This window comes from Dipodomys spectabilis, unplaced genomic scaffold, assembly GCF_019054845.1.
Source record: "Dipodomys spectabilis isolate Male_0828 unplaced genomic scaffold, ASM1905484v1 ptg000081l, whole genome shotgun sequence".
NCBI classification, from domain to species: Eukaryota; Metazoa; Chordata; class Mammalia; order Rodentia; family Heteromyidae; genus Dipodomys; species Dipodomys spectabilis.
The window spans coordinates 6,628,131-6,648,552 of record NW_024870758.1 but is presented as its reverse complement, the minus strand read 5'-3'; the positions used below and the strand labels follow the sequence as shown (position 1 = coordinate 6,648,552).

The window sequence follows — 20,422 nt, the reverse complement described above, 5'->3', positions numbered from 1 at the left end:
AATTTATTAACTATTTATTTATTAACTTTAGGGACACAAATTATTTGATCTTGAATTCCATAGATTATATATGTTCAAGAAAAATCTATTTTAGATTACTAATAATAATTCATTGTTGAATAATTATGAATTCAACCTGAGACATAGCCATGTAGTTTATTGTCTTATAGAGTGGAAAATTTACTAATATGATATCTAATTAAGTAATTTACAAGGCTATTTTCACTTTTAAAAGTGTGGTTTTATAAAAACATTGCTTAATATTACAGACTGTAGAAACTCATTATCTCCACACAAATGTTAAATTGTTAGACAAATCCCAGTGGGCAATTCATGGATTTATTCATCATTGGTTTACTTACAGTTAAGCCTTTTGGCAAATTCCTGTGTGGACACTATATAACTAGGGCTTGGGGCAGCCTTAATTAAAATTTATAAGTTTATGACAGTTGTGTAGAACAATAATAGTTGAACAAAGGAAATGTCACCAGTTAATTAAAAGAACACATCTGAGAGGCATAATTAAATTTTTGCATGTACAAATGATTTTGTCTCAGTATTTTAAAAAAATGTACTATACAAATATGTATTCATATAATAAGATACTATAAGATGAAATGAGTTGACATTGATTACATAATAAGTATATTTTAGATAATATTTGCCTTGAGAAAATTAATGGAGTAAAAAATGATTAGTCAATCATTCCATTGCTGAAAAAAAAGACTCATTTAAGGAAATCTTCATGTATTATTAATATTATTAAGAAATATATAAGTGGCTATTATATTTACAATTATATTTACATAATTAATATTTACTTCCTAAGATATTTTTGCTGCTTGATATTTTTCTTACTCTGAGGATTCTCTTATTTTAAACTCCAAATATTTATTTCAAATTGGATCAGGTTTCCTCTGAAGTTGGTTTAGAGGAACAGAGTAGGATTTGAATTTCTAAAAAAATAGTTACAAACGTTTAAAATATCTGCAATTATTCAGAGAAAACAGATATCAAATTAGAAAATTTGAAAATGTACAAAAGCACCATTTGCCACATCAAACATGATTGCATGGAGGAAGCAATTTGGCATAGCTGTACTCTTTAAGTGAATACAACAGGAAGAAAGCAGAAGCCTTCTCTGCCTCCACATCTATGAAGTTTGGAAGTGAATATTTATTCCCATTTGTGAAGCAGGATGATAAATGTATACTTGTTTTGAAAAATAATTATTAACTTCTCTATAAAATGGGAGGGCCCTTTATAGCAGAAGATAAGTGGATGGAATTAATTATCCTTCCTATTCACTCAAATTCTTTCTCTGCAGGCATCTGCCCCAAATAAGGTGGTAGATTTATTGAAAGACAATTTAAGTTAGCAATTTTTGGAAACATTTTAAGAATTATAATACTCATAGATTTATTGAAAGATGAGTTAAGTTAGCAGTTTTTGGAAACACTTTAAGAATTATAGTATTCATTAGACTTATGAATTGAGCTGCTGATTCTTTGGAGATTTAATTTTGCAAGCTCTTCATACATTCTGGATAGTAGGCTATTATACTGATGTATAGGTGGCAATATTCTCCCTTCTGTAGGCTGGGGGATTTTGTTTATTAGCTATGTCTTTTGCCATACAGAAATGTTTCAGTTTGATGCAATCCTATTTATCAAAACTTTCTTTGAGTTGATGTGCTTTTGGATCCGGCCTGTGCCAAACAATTCTAGTATTTCTCCTGCTTGTCCCTGTAATAGTTTCATGAGTTGAGGTCTTGAATTGATACTGGTAGAAAGTAGGGATCTAGTTTCAGTTTTCTGTAGGTAGATTCCGTGCAGGATTCAGTATAAATCCCATATAAAGGCTGTATCAAGGGTCAAATAAGAAACACAAAAAATAGGTACGGAGTGGTGTGGAGTAAAGCAGAAATTGAGGAGGGAATGAAGTCAACCGTTTAATGTGTATCTTATAAAATTCAGAAAAATGAGGGAAAAGATAGATTGAGAGTGTGATTGAGAATGTTGAAAGAGGTAACACTGATCAAGATGCATTGTGTTTATAATCTGCTTTGTTAAAAGGCAAATACTTTGTACAACTACTTAAAGATAATAATTTTAAGATTAAAAATATGAAAATTATTGAAGTGCTGAAGGTTTTCAAATCAGAGGTATATATAGATTGTGGATTGTTATGGTCACAAACCATGTTTTTAAACTATCAATTTTTTATTGTTATTATAAAGGTCATGTACAGAGGGGTTCAAATTTCATGTCAGGTAGTGAGTACATTTCTTTTTGAACAGTGGCACCTCTTCCCTCATTTTCTCTGTTTTTCCCTTTTGACACCCCCTCATTAGTTCTTTGAGTATCACTGCTTCATTTGTTCACCTTTTTTCCCCCACTGTTTCTGAACTCCTCCTTTTACTCCCTCAAATAGATAAACTTACATACAAGAGAAAAGGTACAGAAAACAAAAAGAGACAAAAGAGAAAAACAATACAACCAAAAAGCAAAACAACAAAAACCTCTTGTTTCCATTTCTTGGAGTTCATTTAGATAAGCATCATTTTTATAATCATATGCACATAGCTATTGAGCCTTTGTGATCCTTTCCTAATATCCTCCTTTAGTCTCACTATATGAATGCTTAGTGTTTTGTGTAATACATCATGTGTGTAAACAACAAATCTTTTCTTCCTCTATTTATTAAATGACTGGTGTTTTAAATTGAAGTTTTGTGTCCTAATGTCTTTAATGTAGGTTTTTATTTTCGTTTATTTTTATTTTGCCTATACTGAAGTTCAAACTCAGAGCCTTGTATGTCCAGCTTGCCTGCCTGGTGCTCTACTATTTAAGCCAGGTCTTCAGCCCCGATTCTTTTTTTTTTTTTTTGATGGTCATGGGGCTTGAACTCTGGTCCTGGGTGTTATCCCTCAGCTTTTCAGGTCAAGGCTAGCGTTCTGCCACTTGAGCCACAGCACCACTTCCAGTTTTCTGATGGTTTATTGGAGATAAGAGTCTTACAGACATTCCTAACTGGGCTGGCTTTGAGGCTTGATCCTCAGATCTCAGCCTCCTGAGTAGCTAGGATTAAAGGTATGAGTCACTGGCACCCAGCCAGCCCTGCTTTTTGCTGGTTGTTTTGGAGATGGAGTCTCACTGATTTATCTCCCTCTACTGACCTTGAACCATGATACTCTGGATCTTAGCCTCTCCAGTAGCTAGTAGTACAAGTGTGCCATGTTCCTAAATGTAGATATTGATGTACTTAGAAAGTATTTTATTTATTTTATTTTATTTTTTTTAATTTAATTTTATTTTATTTGAGAACATACTGTACAGAGGGGTTACAATTACATGGGCAGGATAATGCATACATTTCTTACCAAGCATTGCAGCCTCCTCCTTTGTTTACCCTTCACCTCCCTTCCCAGCCTCGCCCCTCCCCCCCACCCAATCCTTCCCCCCCTCCCCCTCCCCCCACTGACATTGTAAAGCTCGTTTTTGACATGACATTTTGTACTTCTCATTGTTGCAACAGGTCCACCTGAATCCATAAACGACTTGTTTTTCCCCATCTCCTCCACAAGTTATACTGACATCAAATATAGTGAAAGCGGGGATTACACTGTGGGGGAGGGACATACAAAGCAACAAAGAAATAGTCTTATAAATGCGTTAGAAACACATGCATGAAAGAAACAAAAACATTAAAATACATATTTAAGGGTTCGTTTTCCTAACATCACATTATCTGACCTTTTCTGCTTGACTCATACATATACTAGATATTGCAAATAAGGGAAACTATGGGACCTATGTTTCTTTGGGCCTGGCTTACTTCACTTAATATAATTTTTTCCAAGCCTTTCCATTTCCTAACAAATGGAGAAATGTCATTCTTTCTGATGGAGGCATAGAATTCCATTGTGTATATGTACCACATTTTCTTGATCCATTCATCTACTGAGGGGCATCTGGGTTGGTTCCAGATCTTAGCTATGGTAAATAATGCTGCAATAAACATAGTTGTGCTGGTAGCTTTAGTGTGGTCTTGTTTGTAAACATTTGGGTAAATGCCCAAAAGTGGGATTGCTGGGTCATAGGGGAGTTCTATGTGAAGTCTTTTGAGGAACCTCCATACTGCTTTCCAAAGTGGTTGAACAAGTTTACATTCCCACCAACAATCTCTACTAGTATTTTTATGAATTCAAAATTATAATCAGGGATGGCCAAATTGAAAACAAAAAAGGCCATATAACTCAACACATAAAAGACATTGGATTATATGACTGACATTCAAGCAGAATATAGGCATAATAAAGCAAATGAAAAAGCAAATTTTCTGCACATATGGAGGGGTTGAAGACAAGAAATGGGTCATTCCATTAATGTATGGACTGAAGGTGCATTTCCAAAACTCTATTTGAAGAAAATATTAAAGGCCCAATCCCTGTATTCAGCAATTATGGAAATTGAAAGCGAACAAGTTTTCAAAAGTATCGGTCCTTTGTCTCAATAAAGGGTTATTTAAAAATACTTATTAAGGAGATAATAAGTTAATAAAGATATAAATTTTAAAGACTTCAATGTTATTTAAAATAATACAAAACAAGAATTTCAAAATCCCACATTTCACATATGAAATATGGCATATCTAAGGATAAATAATATATGGGAAATATAGCCTGTATTATAAATTATTTAGTACTATAAAATTCTTACTGAAGTTTAAAGATGAGAGGAACTACAAAGACTTCCTGTGCAAAATTAGTATATAGAGAAAAAGAAACTCATTATATACTATGAAGTTAATGGGAAAATGTATATATAAAATATCTAAGAATAAGCAACCACAACCTCAGATTATACTACTGGATTTATTGATAAATATCTTGCCAAATTATTGCCACATGAAGAACATAATAAAAGGAAGCTCAACTCTAGTTAAGAACTGAGTCCAAGTATGAAGTTATAACATGTATCCTGCTGCCCTTTGAAAGGGGCATACTCTGTATGTCCCTTTCAATAAACATAGATTTCTTTTAAAATTGAGTTAGAGAACAAAACAATGTTAACTATAGAAATGGAAGAAAGCAATATTAATTGTGCTTTAGATTGTATATAAAATGCATTACATTCCCTACACCCTTTCTCCTATTCTGCTCATTTAGAGATTTCGTTTTCCTTGTGACATATATTGTGTAAGGGCAGCAGTGTGACAGGCAAAAGAGTATTTATGAAAGGAAAAAGCATAGTTATGTGCCTATAGTTCAGCATATGCTAAACTAAACAAATTCTGGTTAAAGGACATCTAGTGAGAATGTTTTATTATTTTAGCTATTTACAGTAATCTTTCCAAAATAGCTACCTTTTATTTGGGGGGGGGGGGGTCTGGTCATGGGGCCTGAACTCTGGGCCTGGGTGCTGTCCCTCAGCTCTTCAGCTCAAGGCTAGCGCTCTACCACTTGAGCCACAGTGCCACTTCAGGCTTTTTTCTTTTTGCTTATGTGGTGCTGAGGAATTGAACCCAGGGCCTCATGCATGCAAGGCAAGCGCTCTACCACTGAGCTACCTGTCATTTTTTTTATATTATATAAAGCAGATATAATTTCTGTATTTTCCAAATATCCCATAATTAATAGTTATTACATAATTAATAGTTATTATTAAAATAAAATAACTAGTATTATTAAAACTGGGGCCAGATGCAGTGACAAAAACCTGTGATTCTAGCTATGCTACATGAAAGGCTAAAGATGATGATCCGTTACTCTCCCTCAGTAAAAATGAGATGTAATCCAAAAGATAAGTTAAATCTAAAGTGGTTTGGAGCATGTCTCAAATAGTTGAATGCTTGTCTAGTAAGTACCAGGCTTCAAGTTCAAACCCCAGTATCACACAGAAAATAATTTAATTAAGAATGGTATCATCAGAATCATGATAATACATATTGGCTGATTAACTCTATTGCTGGTTCTTGAATCCTTATAACAAACCTATGAAAAAATGGAAATAGTATACTCTAATTCTGCTACTGGCTTTCTGAATATGTTAGTGGTTTGTTTGGACTATATGGAGAGTACAATCCTAAGTTTCTCATGAGGTCTAGAGATTCTCCAGGCTAATGTCAGAAAGGCTTGAGTTGGCTTACAGAAAAGACAAAAATACCCCAGTCTTCTTTCCACAGTACTGGCTGGAAATGAACTGTCCAGGAGTATAAATAGATTGTGACCTATAATTTGAAACATCAGAATATATTAAGGAGTCTCTGTAAGAGAAGTTAGATAAAGCATGAAATTCTTCCTTTTCTTTGTAGGCTTTACTAAATAAATTTTCTGTAATTTTTGTGGTACTTAAGACAACTCGACAGCTGTAGTTAACTACCTAAAATTATTTATAAATAGGCACTGGCTTTTATTCCAAAGCAATTTTACATGAAGGGGGTAAGTAGAAGGTCAAATATCTTTATTGAAAAGACTAACACTTTTTAAAGCACCCGAAGGGTTTTTTGTTTGTTTGTTTTAATCAGATGAATCTGTTATCTGTCTGCAGTCTCTGCAGTCAAGACAGATTTCTATAAGGAGAGTGAGTTTTGCAGTCAAGAGAATGGTTTTGATTGTTTCAATTGTTTCAAATGGTTTCAGTGGTTGCAGTTTTGCAACTAATTGAATGATGCTATTGACAATTGCCCCTCCATTTATTGTTTCTTGAGCCACAGCACCACTTCTGGTTTTCTGGTGGTTAATTGGAGATAAGAGTCTCACGGACTTTTCTCCTGGGTCTGGCTTTGAACCATAATCCTCAGATCTCAGATCTCAGTCTCCTCAGTAGCTAGGATTACAGATGTGAGCCACCAGCACCTGGCTAAATATATTCTTTAAATACAGACATCCACTAGTCTTACAGTTTGTTAGGCAAAAAAAGTCAACATAGTATGCACTCATTAAATTTAAATGATGATGCATTATTTTTGAAGAAACAAGTGTCAATATCGATCTACATGATTAATTAAGAAAGAGCATTAATTCTAAAATTCTTAACAAACCTACATTGATTGTTACATTGAACAAAGCATAAAATTTTAGTAGTAAATTCTAAACATAAATATAATAAAAATACTTTATTGTAGTGATTGTTCTATTTTGGATGCACAGTAAATTCTAGGCAGTTAGGTAAATTCCTTGGATATATTGCTCAATTTCTGTTGATCTGATTCTGATAAATTTTAGCATCTGCAGGTATAACCTATACTGTTCCAAAGCTGTTGCTTCTTACTACAAACAACAGCAGTACACTCCCTTCTCAGACATAGCTAACCAGAAAGGAGATTAGTAGGTCATTTTTCCAATGATAAGCTATAGCCAATATATGCAATGTCACTTAAGAGAGGCTAAAGATATTAATTCTACTATTCATTTAATTACTTATCAATGATTGCAAGGATTATCTTGCTCAATATTAATTATATATTTGTTCATTTGAACTAATACATGAGGGGTTATAGTTCCTGACTCCTCTCGTTGTTAAGTTACAAAGTTCATTTACAACTTATTTTTAGGCACTACATTTTTTTGGGATAAGTTATATGTGATATAAATGAAATTAAAATTACACTATGGTTGTCCACAATAATTACTTATAAGCATTAGAGTGTGTATTCCTTAACAACATGTATTAGTGATTGTAGATAGAGATTTTAGTTACTTCTTCTCTCTATTTGGCATCAGTTATAATTGGTGATTCAGTTATATTGTAATCATTTATTTTATTCAGTTTGTTATGAATATTTACTGAAAGACTTCATACACATCTAGTTTGTATTCACCTATGAACATAAATACTATAAATAATTTAAATTAAGCTTCATTTTTTGTATGCATATGCATTAGGAACATCCTGGAAAAAGGAAATAATAAGATATATATACATTAATATATTATTTGAGGCGGTTCATTAGGGAAATTAGCTTGGTGTTTATAGAGACTGAGAAGACCAAATATATACTATCTGCAGAGCTGAGAATCAGGAAAGCCATGGTAGTTTGATTTTAAAAAAAAAAAAAAGCATATCTCAGGTAAATAAAAGTTTAAACTTCCTCCACATTCTTGTTCTCTTTGGGCCCTTAATAGACTGGAAGATACAAATCTGGTGAGGGTGGATCCTGTTTACTCAGTCTGCTGATTTCAGTGCTAACCTCTTCTAGAACACTCAGACAACAATGACATTTCACCAGACAATAGGCCTGTATAGTTAACTATGACAACATGTATTTGACAATCCTGCTAGCTAACATACAGGGTAAAATTTGAATATGGAATAGATACAACTAAGGAAGAACCTATGGTCTATTGAAATCATGGGTGCCAGTGAATTTGATGAGAAGAATGCTTTATTTTTGCAGTGGAGGAGGAGATATTAATTTACTGAGTTGCGAGATGTGCACATGAGAACACACACATAAATGAAAATGAAGGTCCAAAATTTAGGAGATAGGATGAGCCCTGAGTTCAGACAGATAATTATTAGAATCATAACAATTTAGTTGTATCACCAAAGCAAAGTTTACATCATTTTCTCCTCCTCCTCTTCCTTGCTTTCTCCCTCTTCCTCTGCTTCCTCCTCCTCCTAAGCTTCCTTCACTTCCTTTTCTTGTGTCAATACTCAGACTTGGAACATGAGCACTGAGCATTGTCTTTTAGCCTTTTCTCCCCCAAGGCTAGAACTGTACCATTTAAGTCACAACTCCATATCTGGAGCTAGCCTGATTCAGGAACTTTATCTCAGATCTCAGCCTCTTGAGTAGCTAAGATTATATACACAAGCTACTAGTGTCCAGTAAAGTTCACATTTTTAAACAATACAAGTAGAAAATTTAAAGATAATTACAAAGAAAATGTCAGGGAAAAAATAGGTACATCAAAGATGATGGTATCTTAAGAGTCAAGTTAAAATAGATTTCTAAGGTTTAGTAAATTGTAAAACTTTGGAGGAAAATTGAAAAGAGAAAACTGAAAGAAAAAATCAGGGGATTTAATAAAGAAGAAAGTAGTAAAGAGAAAACGAGCATCATATCCCAAACTTACTTTTTAAATTTTTTTATTGTGAAGATACTCTACAGAGGGGTTACAGTTACATGAATCAGGTAATGAGTACACTTCCTATCAAGCATTGTTACCTCCTCCTTTGTTTTTCCCCCACCATCCCTTCTCTCACCACCTTCCAAGGTCCTCCATCCCCACCTGCCTGAAGTTATAATGTTCATTTTCAATGTAGTGTCTTGTACATCTCATTGTTACAATAGGTCAACTTGTAACTTGATTTAGCATTTTGTTATTTCTCTTCCTTCCCCAAACTAGAACAATGTATGTACAAGATGCAGGGCACTGGAATCAAATACAGTGAAAACAGAGGTTATACCATGGGGGAAGAGCATATAAAAGAAATAAAAAATCAAACAGTACATTGTAATTATATTAAAAAACAACAGCAAAAAAGATAAAACCCTCTTGTGTCCTTATCTTGGGGTTCATTTCATTTAGCATCATCTTATATGGTCATAGGTATATAGCTTTGGACCTCTTTTGCTTGTCCTAGACATACACTAGTTATTGCAAATAAGAGAAACCATGGGACCTATTTTTCTTTGGGACTGGCTTAGTTCACTTAATAAATTTTTTTCCAAATCTTTCTATTTCCTAAAATATGGGCTAATGTCATTCTTTCTGATGGAGGCATAGAATTCCATATATATACCATATTTCCTTAATCCATTCATCTACTGAGGGACATCTGGGTTGGTTCCATATCTTACCTATGGTGAATAATGCTGCGATAAACATAGTTGTGCAGGTAGCTTTAGGATAGCCTTGTGTGTGAATCTTTGGATAAATGCCGAAAAATAGGATTGCTGGGTCATAGGGGAGCTCTGTGTGGAGTCTTTTGAGGAACCTCCATACTGCTTTCCAAAGTGGTTGAACAGGTTTACATTCCCACCAACAATGCAGTAGGGTTCCCTTTTAGCCCCCTCCCCTCCAGCATCTGTTGTTACTTTCGTTCTTGATTATAGCCATTCTAACTGGAGTGACGTGGAATCTCAATGTTGCTTTGGTTTACCTTTCTTTTTTGGCTAGAAAATTGTGTCTATTGAGCATTCTTATTTCCTCTTCAGAGAAGTCTCTCTTTAGGTTCATTATTAATCGGGCAGTTGTTTCTTTGAGGATTTGTTGTTGGGGGATTTAATTTTTTGAGTTCTAAGTATATTTTAGATATGAAGCCCTTGTCTGTTGTATGGCTAGTGAAGATCTTCTCCCAATCCGTGGGCTTCCTATTGATCTTGTTAGCGTCCTTTGCCATGCAGAAGATCTGCTGTTTGATGCAACCCCATTTGTCCCATTTATCCAAACTTTCATTTGTTGTGTTTCTGGGTCATCATTAAGAAAATTTCTGTCTGTGCCAATGAGCCCTAGAGTTTCTCCTATTCCTTCCTGTAATGAATCTGCTTTGACTCCGAGGTCTTTGATCCATTTGGAGTTGATTCTGGTTGCTGGGTGATATATAAAGAGCTAGCTTTAGTTTTCTACCGGTGTTTAACCAATTTTGCCAGCACCATTTACTGAAGAGACTGTCTTTCTTCCATTCTATTTTTTTAATCTCCCTTATTGAAGATTAGGTGGCTATAGATCTGTTGGTTTATTTCTGGGTCTTTGATTTTATTCCATTGATCCTGAGGTCTGTTCCTGTGCCAGTAACAACCTGTTTTGATTACTATGGCTTTGTAGTAGAGTTTGAAATTTGGTATTGATATCCCCCCAGCATTGTTCTTTCTGCTAAGGCTTGTTTTTGCTATTTGGGATCTTTTATAGTTCCATATGAATTTTTGGATTGCTTCTTCTATTTCATTAAATAATGAGGTTGGGATATTGATAGGTATTGCATTGAATTTGTAGCTAGCCTTTAGAAGTATAGCCATATTCATACTGCTAATCCTCTCATTCCAGGACCATGGGAGTTTTTTCCATTTCCCTAGATCTGCTTTAATTTCCTTTTTCAAATTTTTAAAGTTTTCATCATAGAGGTCCTTTACTTCTTTAGGTAATCCCTAGATATTTTACTTTGTGTGTGTGTGGGGGGGGGGGGGCTATTACTAAAGGAATTGCTTTTCTGATTTCAGCCATGCTCTTCTCATTATTAGCATTCAGAAAAGCCGTTGATTTTTGAAGGCTAATTTTATAAGCTGCTACTTTGCCAAAGTTTTGTATCACATTGAGTAACTTGGAAATGGAGTTCATGGCTTCTTTAAATACAAGATCATGTCATCTGCAAAGAGGGAGAGTTTTACTTTATCTTTCCTTATTTGGATCCCCTTTATGTTTTCATCTTGTCTTATTGCTCTAGCTAGTCATTCTAATACTAAACTGAAGAGTGAACATCCTTATTCTTGAATTAAAAGGAAATGGCTTTAGCTTTTTGCCATTAAATTTAGTGCTGGCTGTAGGTTTGTTATATGCAGCCTTTATTATATTGAGGAATGTTCCATGGATTCCCAGTTTTTTTCCCCGTACTTTCATAATAAAGAGTGTAGGATCTTGACAAATACTTTTTCTGCATCTACTGAGATAATTATGTGGTTCATATCCTTCTTATTGTTGATATGATGAATTATATGAATTGATTTTGGTATATTAAACCAGCTTTGCATCGCTGAAATGAATACTGTTTTGTCATAGTGTATGATGTTTTTGAAGAATTTTTTAAGTCGATTGGCCAAAAATTTGTTGAGAAGTTTTGCATCGATGTTCATCAAAGAAATGGGTCTATAGTTCTCTTTCTTTCATGAGTCCCTGCATGGTTTGGGGATGAAGGTTATGATGGCTTCATTGAAAGAGTTTATTAGTAAACTTTCAATTTCATTGAAGGATTCGAGGAGTATCGGTGTGAGTTCTGCTTTGAAGGGCTTGTAGAATTCTGCTGTAAATCCATCCTGTCCTGGGCTTTTCTTAGGTGGGAGGTCTCTTATTACTATTTCTATTTTGATGCTTGATAAGAGTCCATTAAGTTGGTTTAAATCATCTTTGTTTAGTGTGGACATGTTAATATTTGCTAGAAATGTGTCTATTTCTTCCAGATTCTCAAGCTTATTAGCATAAAGTTTTGAGAAGTATGCCCTTATATTGTTCTAAATCTTGGTTATTTCTGTGGTGATGTTACCATTCTCATCTTTGAGTTTGTTTATTTGGGTATGTTCTTTTCTTTTTCTTATAGGATTTGCTAAGCGTCTGTCAATTTTGTTAATTTTTTTTGAAGAACCAACTCTTTGTTGATTTATAGCTAGCTCTTGAGACATACAGTGTAGCCTGGAGCCATTCTCAAGATTTGCATGTACTGAGTTTCCAATTGTTTTTCTTTGACCCTCTGCAGCTGGGGCTGCTGACTTTGCCACAGAGGGTTGGGGTAGCCTTTGGCTCTGTTTACCCAGTGAAGAAGTCACCTGACCAAGGGTGTCACTTGCACTGCCTGAGAAGGGCAACTTTCCCAAGAGGTGGAGCTGAACCCCACAGGTCAGTTTCCTTTGACCTGTTGAATGGCTCTTGTTGTCTTCTTGCAAGGCCTGAGTTACATGCTACCTGCTCTGGCCCAGTTTTTGTTAGTATCAAAGTTGGAGTTCTTCTCTGGTGGTGGGGGAAGGGCTACCTTCTCATGCTGCTACTGTTGAGGAGTGAGAATGTCTTGTGGAGTACTCCCACCTTTTCCTTTGTTTCTGAGCCATCCAAGTTCTGTGACTGGCTGTGGCCAGCAGGATGAAGATTTCCTCTCCCTGCCAGTTCTTGTTGGTGGTAAGTACAATTTGTTCTCACAAATGTCTCTGGCACCTCTGTCCCAGGCTCTGTGTGTTGATATGGTGGCCATGGCAGCAGCAGCCACCTCCGCTGCTGCAGACACCAGCAAGTGCAAGAATCTGTCTCCTTAACCAAGCTGCCTGAATTTTTCGTCTCAGGCCAAATTCTCTGTACTATGATGGCATGTGTGACTCTCTAGCCTTGGACTTTTCACTGGAACACTAAAACTGGTTTCTAAGCAAGAGCTTGGTTAATCCCCAGCTTCTCCTCTACCATCCCCAAACTTACTTTCTTTTTTTTTTGGGGGGGGTGGTCCGGTCGTGGGGCCTGAACTCTGAGCCTGGGCGCTATCCCTCAGCTCTTCAGCTCAAGGCTAGCACTCTACCACTTGAGCCACAGCGCCACTTCCGGCTTTTTTCATTTGCTTATGTGGTGCTGAGGAATTGAACCCAGGGCCTCAGGCATGCAAGGCAAGTGCTCTACCACTGAGCCACCTTCCCAACCCCCAGCCCCAAACTTTCCTTAACACCAGAATCCATTTGTACAAGCAAAATGTTCATATCCATAAATTTAGCCTCTTTCCTTAAAACACACAACAATAAAATACATTAAGATATTATATTTTGTAAAGCAAAAAAAAGAATACCAGCTATAACCCCAGTGAAGGATTGGAATGTTCTTTTATGTTTGAATATTTTACTTTACAAATCTATTGTAGAAATTGGAAGCAATAAGTTCCTTTTGACAAAACAAAAGTATCTACCAAGCCTCATACTTATGCAGATGCACTGGTAGATATTGATTCTTTTGCTTTTATTGTACATTATTACTTTTTAAAAAATATTCAAGCATGTCTAGAAAATAAAGAAGTATGGAGGGCCTAGTCCTCACAGTTTGAAAATGTTGAGGTCAGAGTCAAGTTGATGAGAATTGTAACTTTGTTCTGTCACTCACATGAAAGAAAATTGAGTTGAAATTTGATGAGAGAGTCTATAACCTAGTGACTTAGGAAGCTCAGGTCTGAGAATTCTGGCTCAAAGCCAGACTGGGCAGAAAAGACTATGATATGGTTATCTTCATTTAAACATCAAAAAGCCAGCAGTGAAGGTGTAGGTCAAGTAGTAGGGCACAAGATTTAGGTAATAAAGCCAAACAAAAAGTGTGGCCCTGAATTTAAGCCTCAGATCCTGAATAAAAAATACATTGATTTTTTTCCTTTAATAATGAGGGAAAGTGTGCAATTAGTAAAAATTTGGAATGATTTGCATAAAGTCTTATTGTACTTGTGTGAATACAACTAAATAGTGAATGTCAGTCAATAAGAATAGGAATAATCTGAGCTAAATATAATTATATACTCTCTTTCAGCATGATAGAGCTGGAAATGCAATCTCATTAGTGATGAGTAATTCTGAACATTATTATGAACTAGGTATTATTATTATCTCCAATTTATACAGGAATATATAAGCAAAGAAAAGAGATTAATTGGTAGAGATAGACTATGAATATCCAGGCAGCCTGAAAATGCACACAAACTCTTACAGTCTGTACTGAGGATGCTATAGAAACTAGACTGATTTAAAGCTCAGAAATAGTTCCTCCCTCTCCATCCTCTGGTCAGTATATGGATACTTTTAGATTGTTTTCTCCATGGAGGTTATCAACTCCCTAGCTCTCTAACTACATCACTGCTGTGAATCTATACTCAAGCACTGTTGTTTCCTTTTCAAATATCACAATCAAAGTCTACTCCCTCAAAACTCTTTATAAATGAGTCCAGTGCAACTTGTTAGGGTGCACCCAGAGAGATTCTTGAAAATATTAGAGAGAACCTGTTATACAATTCTGCAACAGATGGTTTATTTCCCATCAGCAAACAAAAGATCTGTTGTATCACCACAGAGTTTCGGCTGGATAATTGTTCTCTGAATGTGAAATTTTTTCACTCATCCAAAAGAAATCTTTACTTCAAAGGAAGAAAAAAGGAAGCTTTTGAAAATAATTCAGCTGGATTCTAAATGATGTGGGACATCTGCTAGCTGGGGAAGAACCTGGTCACTCTGTCCTCATTTTGAAACAGCTGTAGAATAGAAGAAAGCACAGAGTCACATCCCAAGTTACTGAGGTGGAAGAATTTCCAAGTGCTTCCTCAGATACTGTTTGTCTCTTTCAAAACTTCTTTCATTTCCTTTGTTCACTCGTCATTATTGAAAGAAACTGGAAAAGTAGGAGAGAAAGCTATGTATCTACAGTTTTCACATCCTACTTCTTAGTTCCGATTGTTCTAAAACACTTTGCTATCATCTATCCTCCACACACTGTTTAGTTCATATTTATCTCTGCCTAATGAGTGCCACTGATATATGCTCTATTTCCCTAGTAAGTCATTCATAGGCTCTTACTGCAGAAATGGAATTAAAACTTTTGTTCTGAGCTCTAATTTCCATTAGTAACCATGTTTTAAAATTATCAACTTCTTTGCTTAATACTGATGTTTGTTCTCTTGTTTGTATCTTTATTTTTCACCACTAATGAGCAACAGAAGATACTTTGGTTCATTGCCAATGACTGCAAAACTGAAAAAAAATAGCTAAAATCAGTAAGAAATTATTTTGCAGCAGAAATACTGAACATACTAAACTAGTTAGGTACATAGAATTTACCTGCTCCTTAAGGCTAAGAAAAGATATTTATCTCACACCAAATGAATTGAATATAATTTATAAGTTATAAATTGTAACAATGCTATTCACTACAATAATATACATTACTTAGTTTATTTAGGGATTTAAAGTATTTTTAACTTTGTGGAATCCTTTCAAAGTAACATTATTTATTGTATAGCTTCAATTTGTTTATTCTTTAGGATAGGTAAGTTATGTTTCTTTTTAAATTTGGAATTGTTTACTTCACTTTGGAATGCTTTTCAGAAAACATAGGCATGTGCTTCAGTATAGAATCTGTACAGCAGATGAAAATTATACCATTTTCATGCTTTAAATCTTATTCTTGCACACATCCATTTCTCCTACATTTTTAACAATGCTTCCATCTTAACAATGGTAGACAAGATGAATGGCTGCTTTCTAATGCTAGTCAACAAGTGATACTGAGTTCTGTTTAGAAGAGGCTTGTATATAACAGAACTCCTCCTCCTGCTGCTGTTGTTCCTCCTCCTCCTCCTCCTCCTCCTCCTCCTCTTTCTTCTTCTTCTTCTTCTTCTTCTTCTTCTTCTCCTTCTCCTTCTCCTTCTCCTTCTCCTTCTCCTTCTCCTTCTCCTTCTCCTTCTCCTTCTCCTTCTCCTTCTTCTTCTTCTTCTTCTTCTTCTTTGTTCTTTCCTACAATGTTATAAATTCTCATTCTCATTTTTTAGAACTAGTTCTTCCACATTACATTATCACCATTCATTGATAGACTAGGAATTAGAGAATTATTCCCAATACAATTGTTTACAGGGCTAGGTTCAAAATACCTAAAAACTGCTTGCTTTCATTCTGCTGTTAGCTCAGACAAAGCAAATGAAGAATAATTTGGAGTATGACCCATATATTTTCTGCCTAGTACAATTTACATTCAACTTCTGAATTTTATAGGAACTTCTGATTCATAAGAGAATAAAAAATTATGCATGGTATTTCTTATAGGGTAATATTAGAAAATTAATACTCTATAAGTACAATGTGCTGAATAGAATATGTATATTTAAATAAAGTGAATTATCTAATATTAACAATGTAATTCTTTTATAACCTATATCTATTTCAAACTTCTTAAAATAGTTTCTCAATTGTAAAATGAGACTTTGTGTTGACTTGGCAGTGGTTGGGAACTAAGATTATATTTTATATTCTAATGAAATGCAATCTGTTTTGTTGCATATAAGTAGAAGAAAAGTGATTGGACATGGAAATGGAGTAAGAGTAGTACAAAGAATAACAAGTGCATAAGAATAAACATATAAGGACATATTATGCAAGTATAATTCTTTTCAAGATCTTAGTATATTTGATCTAGTTAAACCTCTTCCATTGTTCTCCTCTATTCTCCTCCCAATCCTACTCTCAAGTTGCAGGGTTCAATTTTCACATAATATAAATTGAGTATAATCATTGTATTTGCTCACCTTTCCTCCTGTCATTCCTGTGCCCACCTTATTCTCATTACCCCTCCCCCTCCCACTCCTCAGAACATGTTTCAGCTTCCTGGTATTCATTTTATTTTTCAAAGGATTAACACCATTGGTCTTCTCTTATAAGTATACCATCCTTTAATTAATTTGTAAGTATATGCTATAACCCTGTGTTCAATTATGTTATTTGCAGGAAAATGAATGGACCTTAAAGTGAAGTATATCAGGTGAAGTAAGTCAGAGAGACAAAGGACACATATTTTCTCTCATATGTGGAAATTAAGTCGAAAATACAAACTTCGGATACTTTTTTAAATCTAGGTTTCCTTGATAAAGAGAAAACCTGAGACCAAAGATTTTGTAGTTGCAGAACAAGTTTCAGAACAAGTTATCCACTTACATTGACCAGAAATCTCATCTTTTGGCTCTTATCCAGTGACAATTCCACAAACCTAAGCCATCTAAATTTAACGATATATTTTTCATTACTCTTTATTTTTCCCACAGGAAGACCCGCCTGTATCTGTGCACTGGGATTTACTGGACCAAATTGTGGGAAGACAGTCTGTGAAGATTTTTGTCAACATGGAGGAACCTGTGTTGTGACCATTGGGAATCAGCCCCACTGCAACTGCCCGGCTGATTACACTGGAGACAGTTGTCAGTACTGTAAGTGCATGACACTCACAAAGGAGGAGTTGGCAGTGTGGTGTAATATTCATGCTGAAAAGCCTTCTTGTAACTCTGCTCTCTTGATTTCAGCCACTCCCTACTATTCCATTTCATTCCCTCAAGCTTAAGTACCTACTTAAATTGTTTTTCATCCCTTTCTTCATGAGTTTTTACCCTTCTTACCCATTTCCAGATTAGACTCCACGGCCCAATCCTTTTATACATGTTCAATTCTCTTGCTTCTTCTTCTCCTCTGTTGTACTGTCCTGGAAGAATTCATCCGTGGATACTGTAGTCACAACTCTACCTCTGGAATCAATGGTAGTGCAACTAAAGGGAAACATAATTGTTTCTGCTGGTCTCACTTGAATTCCCAAAACTCAGCTGCAGGTATTCTCTGAAGATTTGCCACTTCCATTCTCCTTGTCCTCAAATTACAAGAACTCTCCAATTTACCATCAAAATGTAATAAAACAGCCATCACTATCAAATATTTTATTTTTAATAAAAATGACTTTCCATTTTGCATACAATTGTTGAACTCTGTATTTAGAGACTCTGCTCATAATTCATTTTCTTTTATTAGTTATATGAATTCATTTAATCTTATGAGCATTCTAGGTATTAGTTTTATTCCTTCTTATTTACTGAAAACAATAACAAGGAGAGAGAGCCTTTGAATATCAGTCAGACAACAGTTATGAAGCCAACATTTCAACCTAGTGAATCCAACTTCAGAACACATAACCTTAAAACACAATACTTAGTATTTTATCTACAGATGATTTGTGATCTTTTGAAGACCTCAAAGAGCCTAACCTCAGTTTCTGAGGATTCTATGAAGCATATGCAATAGAAAAAAATTAACCTGCATTCACTGGAGTATCTGAAGAAATCAAAATGCCTTGTCCCTGATATTGCATGTGGCTACATCTGCCAAAGTTGTAAAAGAATTTAATTTTCAATTTCTTTTTTGTTTCTGAAAGTTTATTCTTCTTGTGTGGGGCCAGGCTCTTCTTGGTATCTATAAATGCCAATACCCCCAGCTCAATAACTATTTTTCTATCACTGGTCCAGATTTCTTCTTTAAAGATGTCAATCTTTTAAAAACATATGTTCTAGTTATACAGGTGTCCATAATCATATCAGACTACTTCTATCATATCACCCACACTCATATCACAACACACAACTACCACTAATTTACTTTTTTTAAAAAAATTGGTACCAGAATTTGAAGTCAGGATTTTCCTTTTGCTCATGTTGCCTGTTGAACTATTCTTTTATCATTCGAACCATTCCCCTAGGCTCGCATTTTTTGAAGGTTTCTTTCACGCCTCAACCTTGGATTGCTTTCAACTGTGATCCTTTGGGTCCATGAATAACAAGGATTGCATTTGTGAGTGCCTGGCATAGCCTAAAGACTAACTTTTGTTTTATTAGGTGTGTGTGGGGAGGAGGGTCATTGGGGTTTGAACTCTGGGCTTCCCACTTGCTCTAGCTGCTGTGATGCTGTGATGCTGTTGATCTACTGCTTGAGCCATGCATTCAACTTTATTCTTTCTCTATTATTTATTTATTACATCTTTGTTTTTTTCTATCTCTCTCTCTTTTTTTTTTAAGTTGATTGTGGGGCTTAAATTCTGGGCCTAGGAGCTGTCTCTGTGCTCTTCAGCTCAAGACAAGAGCTCTTGAACCACAGAACCATTTCTGGTTTTCCAGTAGATAACTTGTTTCCCTTATTTGCAATAACTAGTATATGTCTGGGAAAAGTAGAAAAGGCCAAAAGCTATGTACAGTATGACCAGATAAGATGATGTTAAGCAAAATGAATCCCAAGACTGGGACACAAGTTTTGTTTTGTTTTTTCTTGCTTGCTTGCAATTGTTTCTAACATATTTATAATTTACCATGTGATTTTTTTTTTTTGTTTCTTTGTATGTTCCTCCCCCACAGTATAACCCCTGTTTACACTGTATTTGACAGTCAGTGCCCTGCATCTTGTATATATACTTCTCTAATTTGGGGAGGGAAAAGAAAAAAACAAAATGCTTAAATAAGGATATAGGTTGACCTATTGTTAATAATGAGATGTACAAGACGGCATGCTGAAAACAAACTTTACAATTTAGGTGGGGAGGGGGGTGATAGTTGTGGAGGTGGAAGGGAAAGGATGGTCGGGGAAACCAAAGGAGGAGGCAACAATGTTTGCTCATGTAACTGTAACCCCTCTGTACAGTATCTTTACAATAAAAAACGTATTTTAAAAAGTCTCATGCAAGCAGGGTGCCGGTGGCTAGCTACTCAGGAGGGTGCAGTCGTAGGATTGCGGTTCAAAGCCAGCCGGGGCAGGAAGTCCGTGGGATTCTTATCTCCAATAAACCACTAGAAAACCGGAAGTGGTGCTGTATCTCAAGTGGTAGTGCGCTAGCCTTGAGCTGAAGAGCTGAGGGACAGTACCCAGGCCCAGAATTCAAGGCCCACGACCAAGAAAAAAAAAAAAAGTCTCATGGATTTTCCTTCCCGGGCACACTTTGAATCTCAATCTTCAGATCTCAGCCTCCCGAGATGCTAGGATTACAGATGTGAGCCATTGGTGCTGAGCTTGTGCTTTTGTTTCTGAATATTAACTAGCTGTACAAAGGGATTATGATCGCAAAAGTCAGGTTATGAGTACAATGATTCCTGGACAATGCCACCACATCCGCTGTTCTCCATTTCCCCCATCCCTCCCCCCATCCCTATCTACAAGTAACATTGTTCATTTTTTACACAGTGTACAT

The 20,422-nt window shown here is 35.5% G+C and overlaps 1 protein-coding gene across 1 annotated transcript in view; it reads left to right on the top strand.

Annotated features, from left to right (window-relative positions):
* Lrp1b (LDL receptor related protein 1B) overlaps positions 1-20,422 on the top strand; it is a 1,466,647-nt gene that overhangs the window by 1,386,114 nt on the left and 60,111 nt on the right. The window contains 1 exon segment of the mRNA XM_042683428.1: positions 17,475-17,636. Within this exon segment, the coding sequence (XP_042539362.1) occupies positions 17,475-17,636 (162 nt within the window).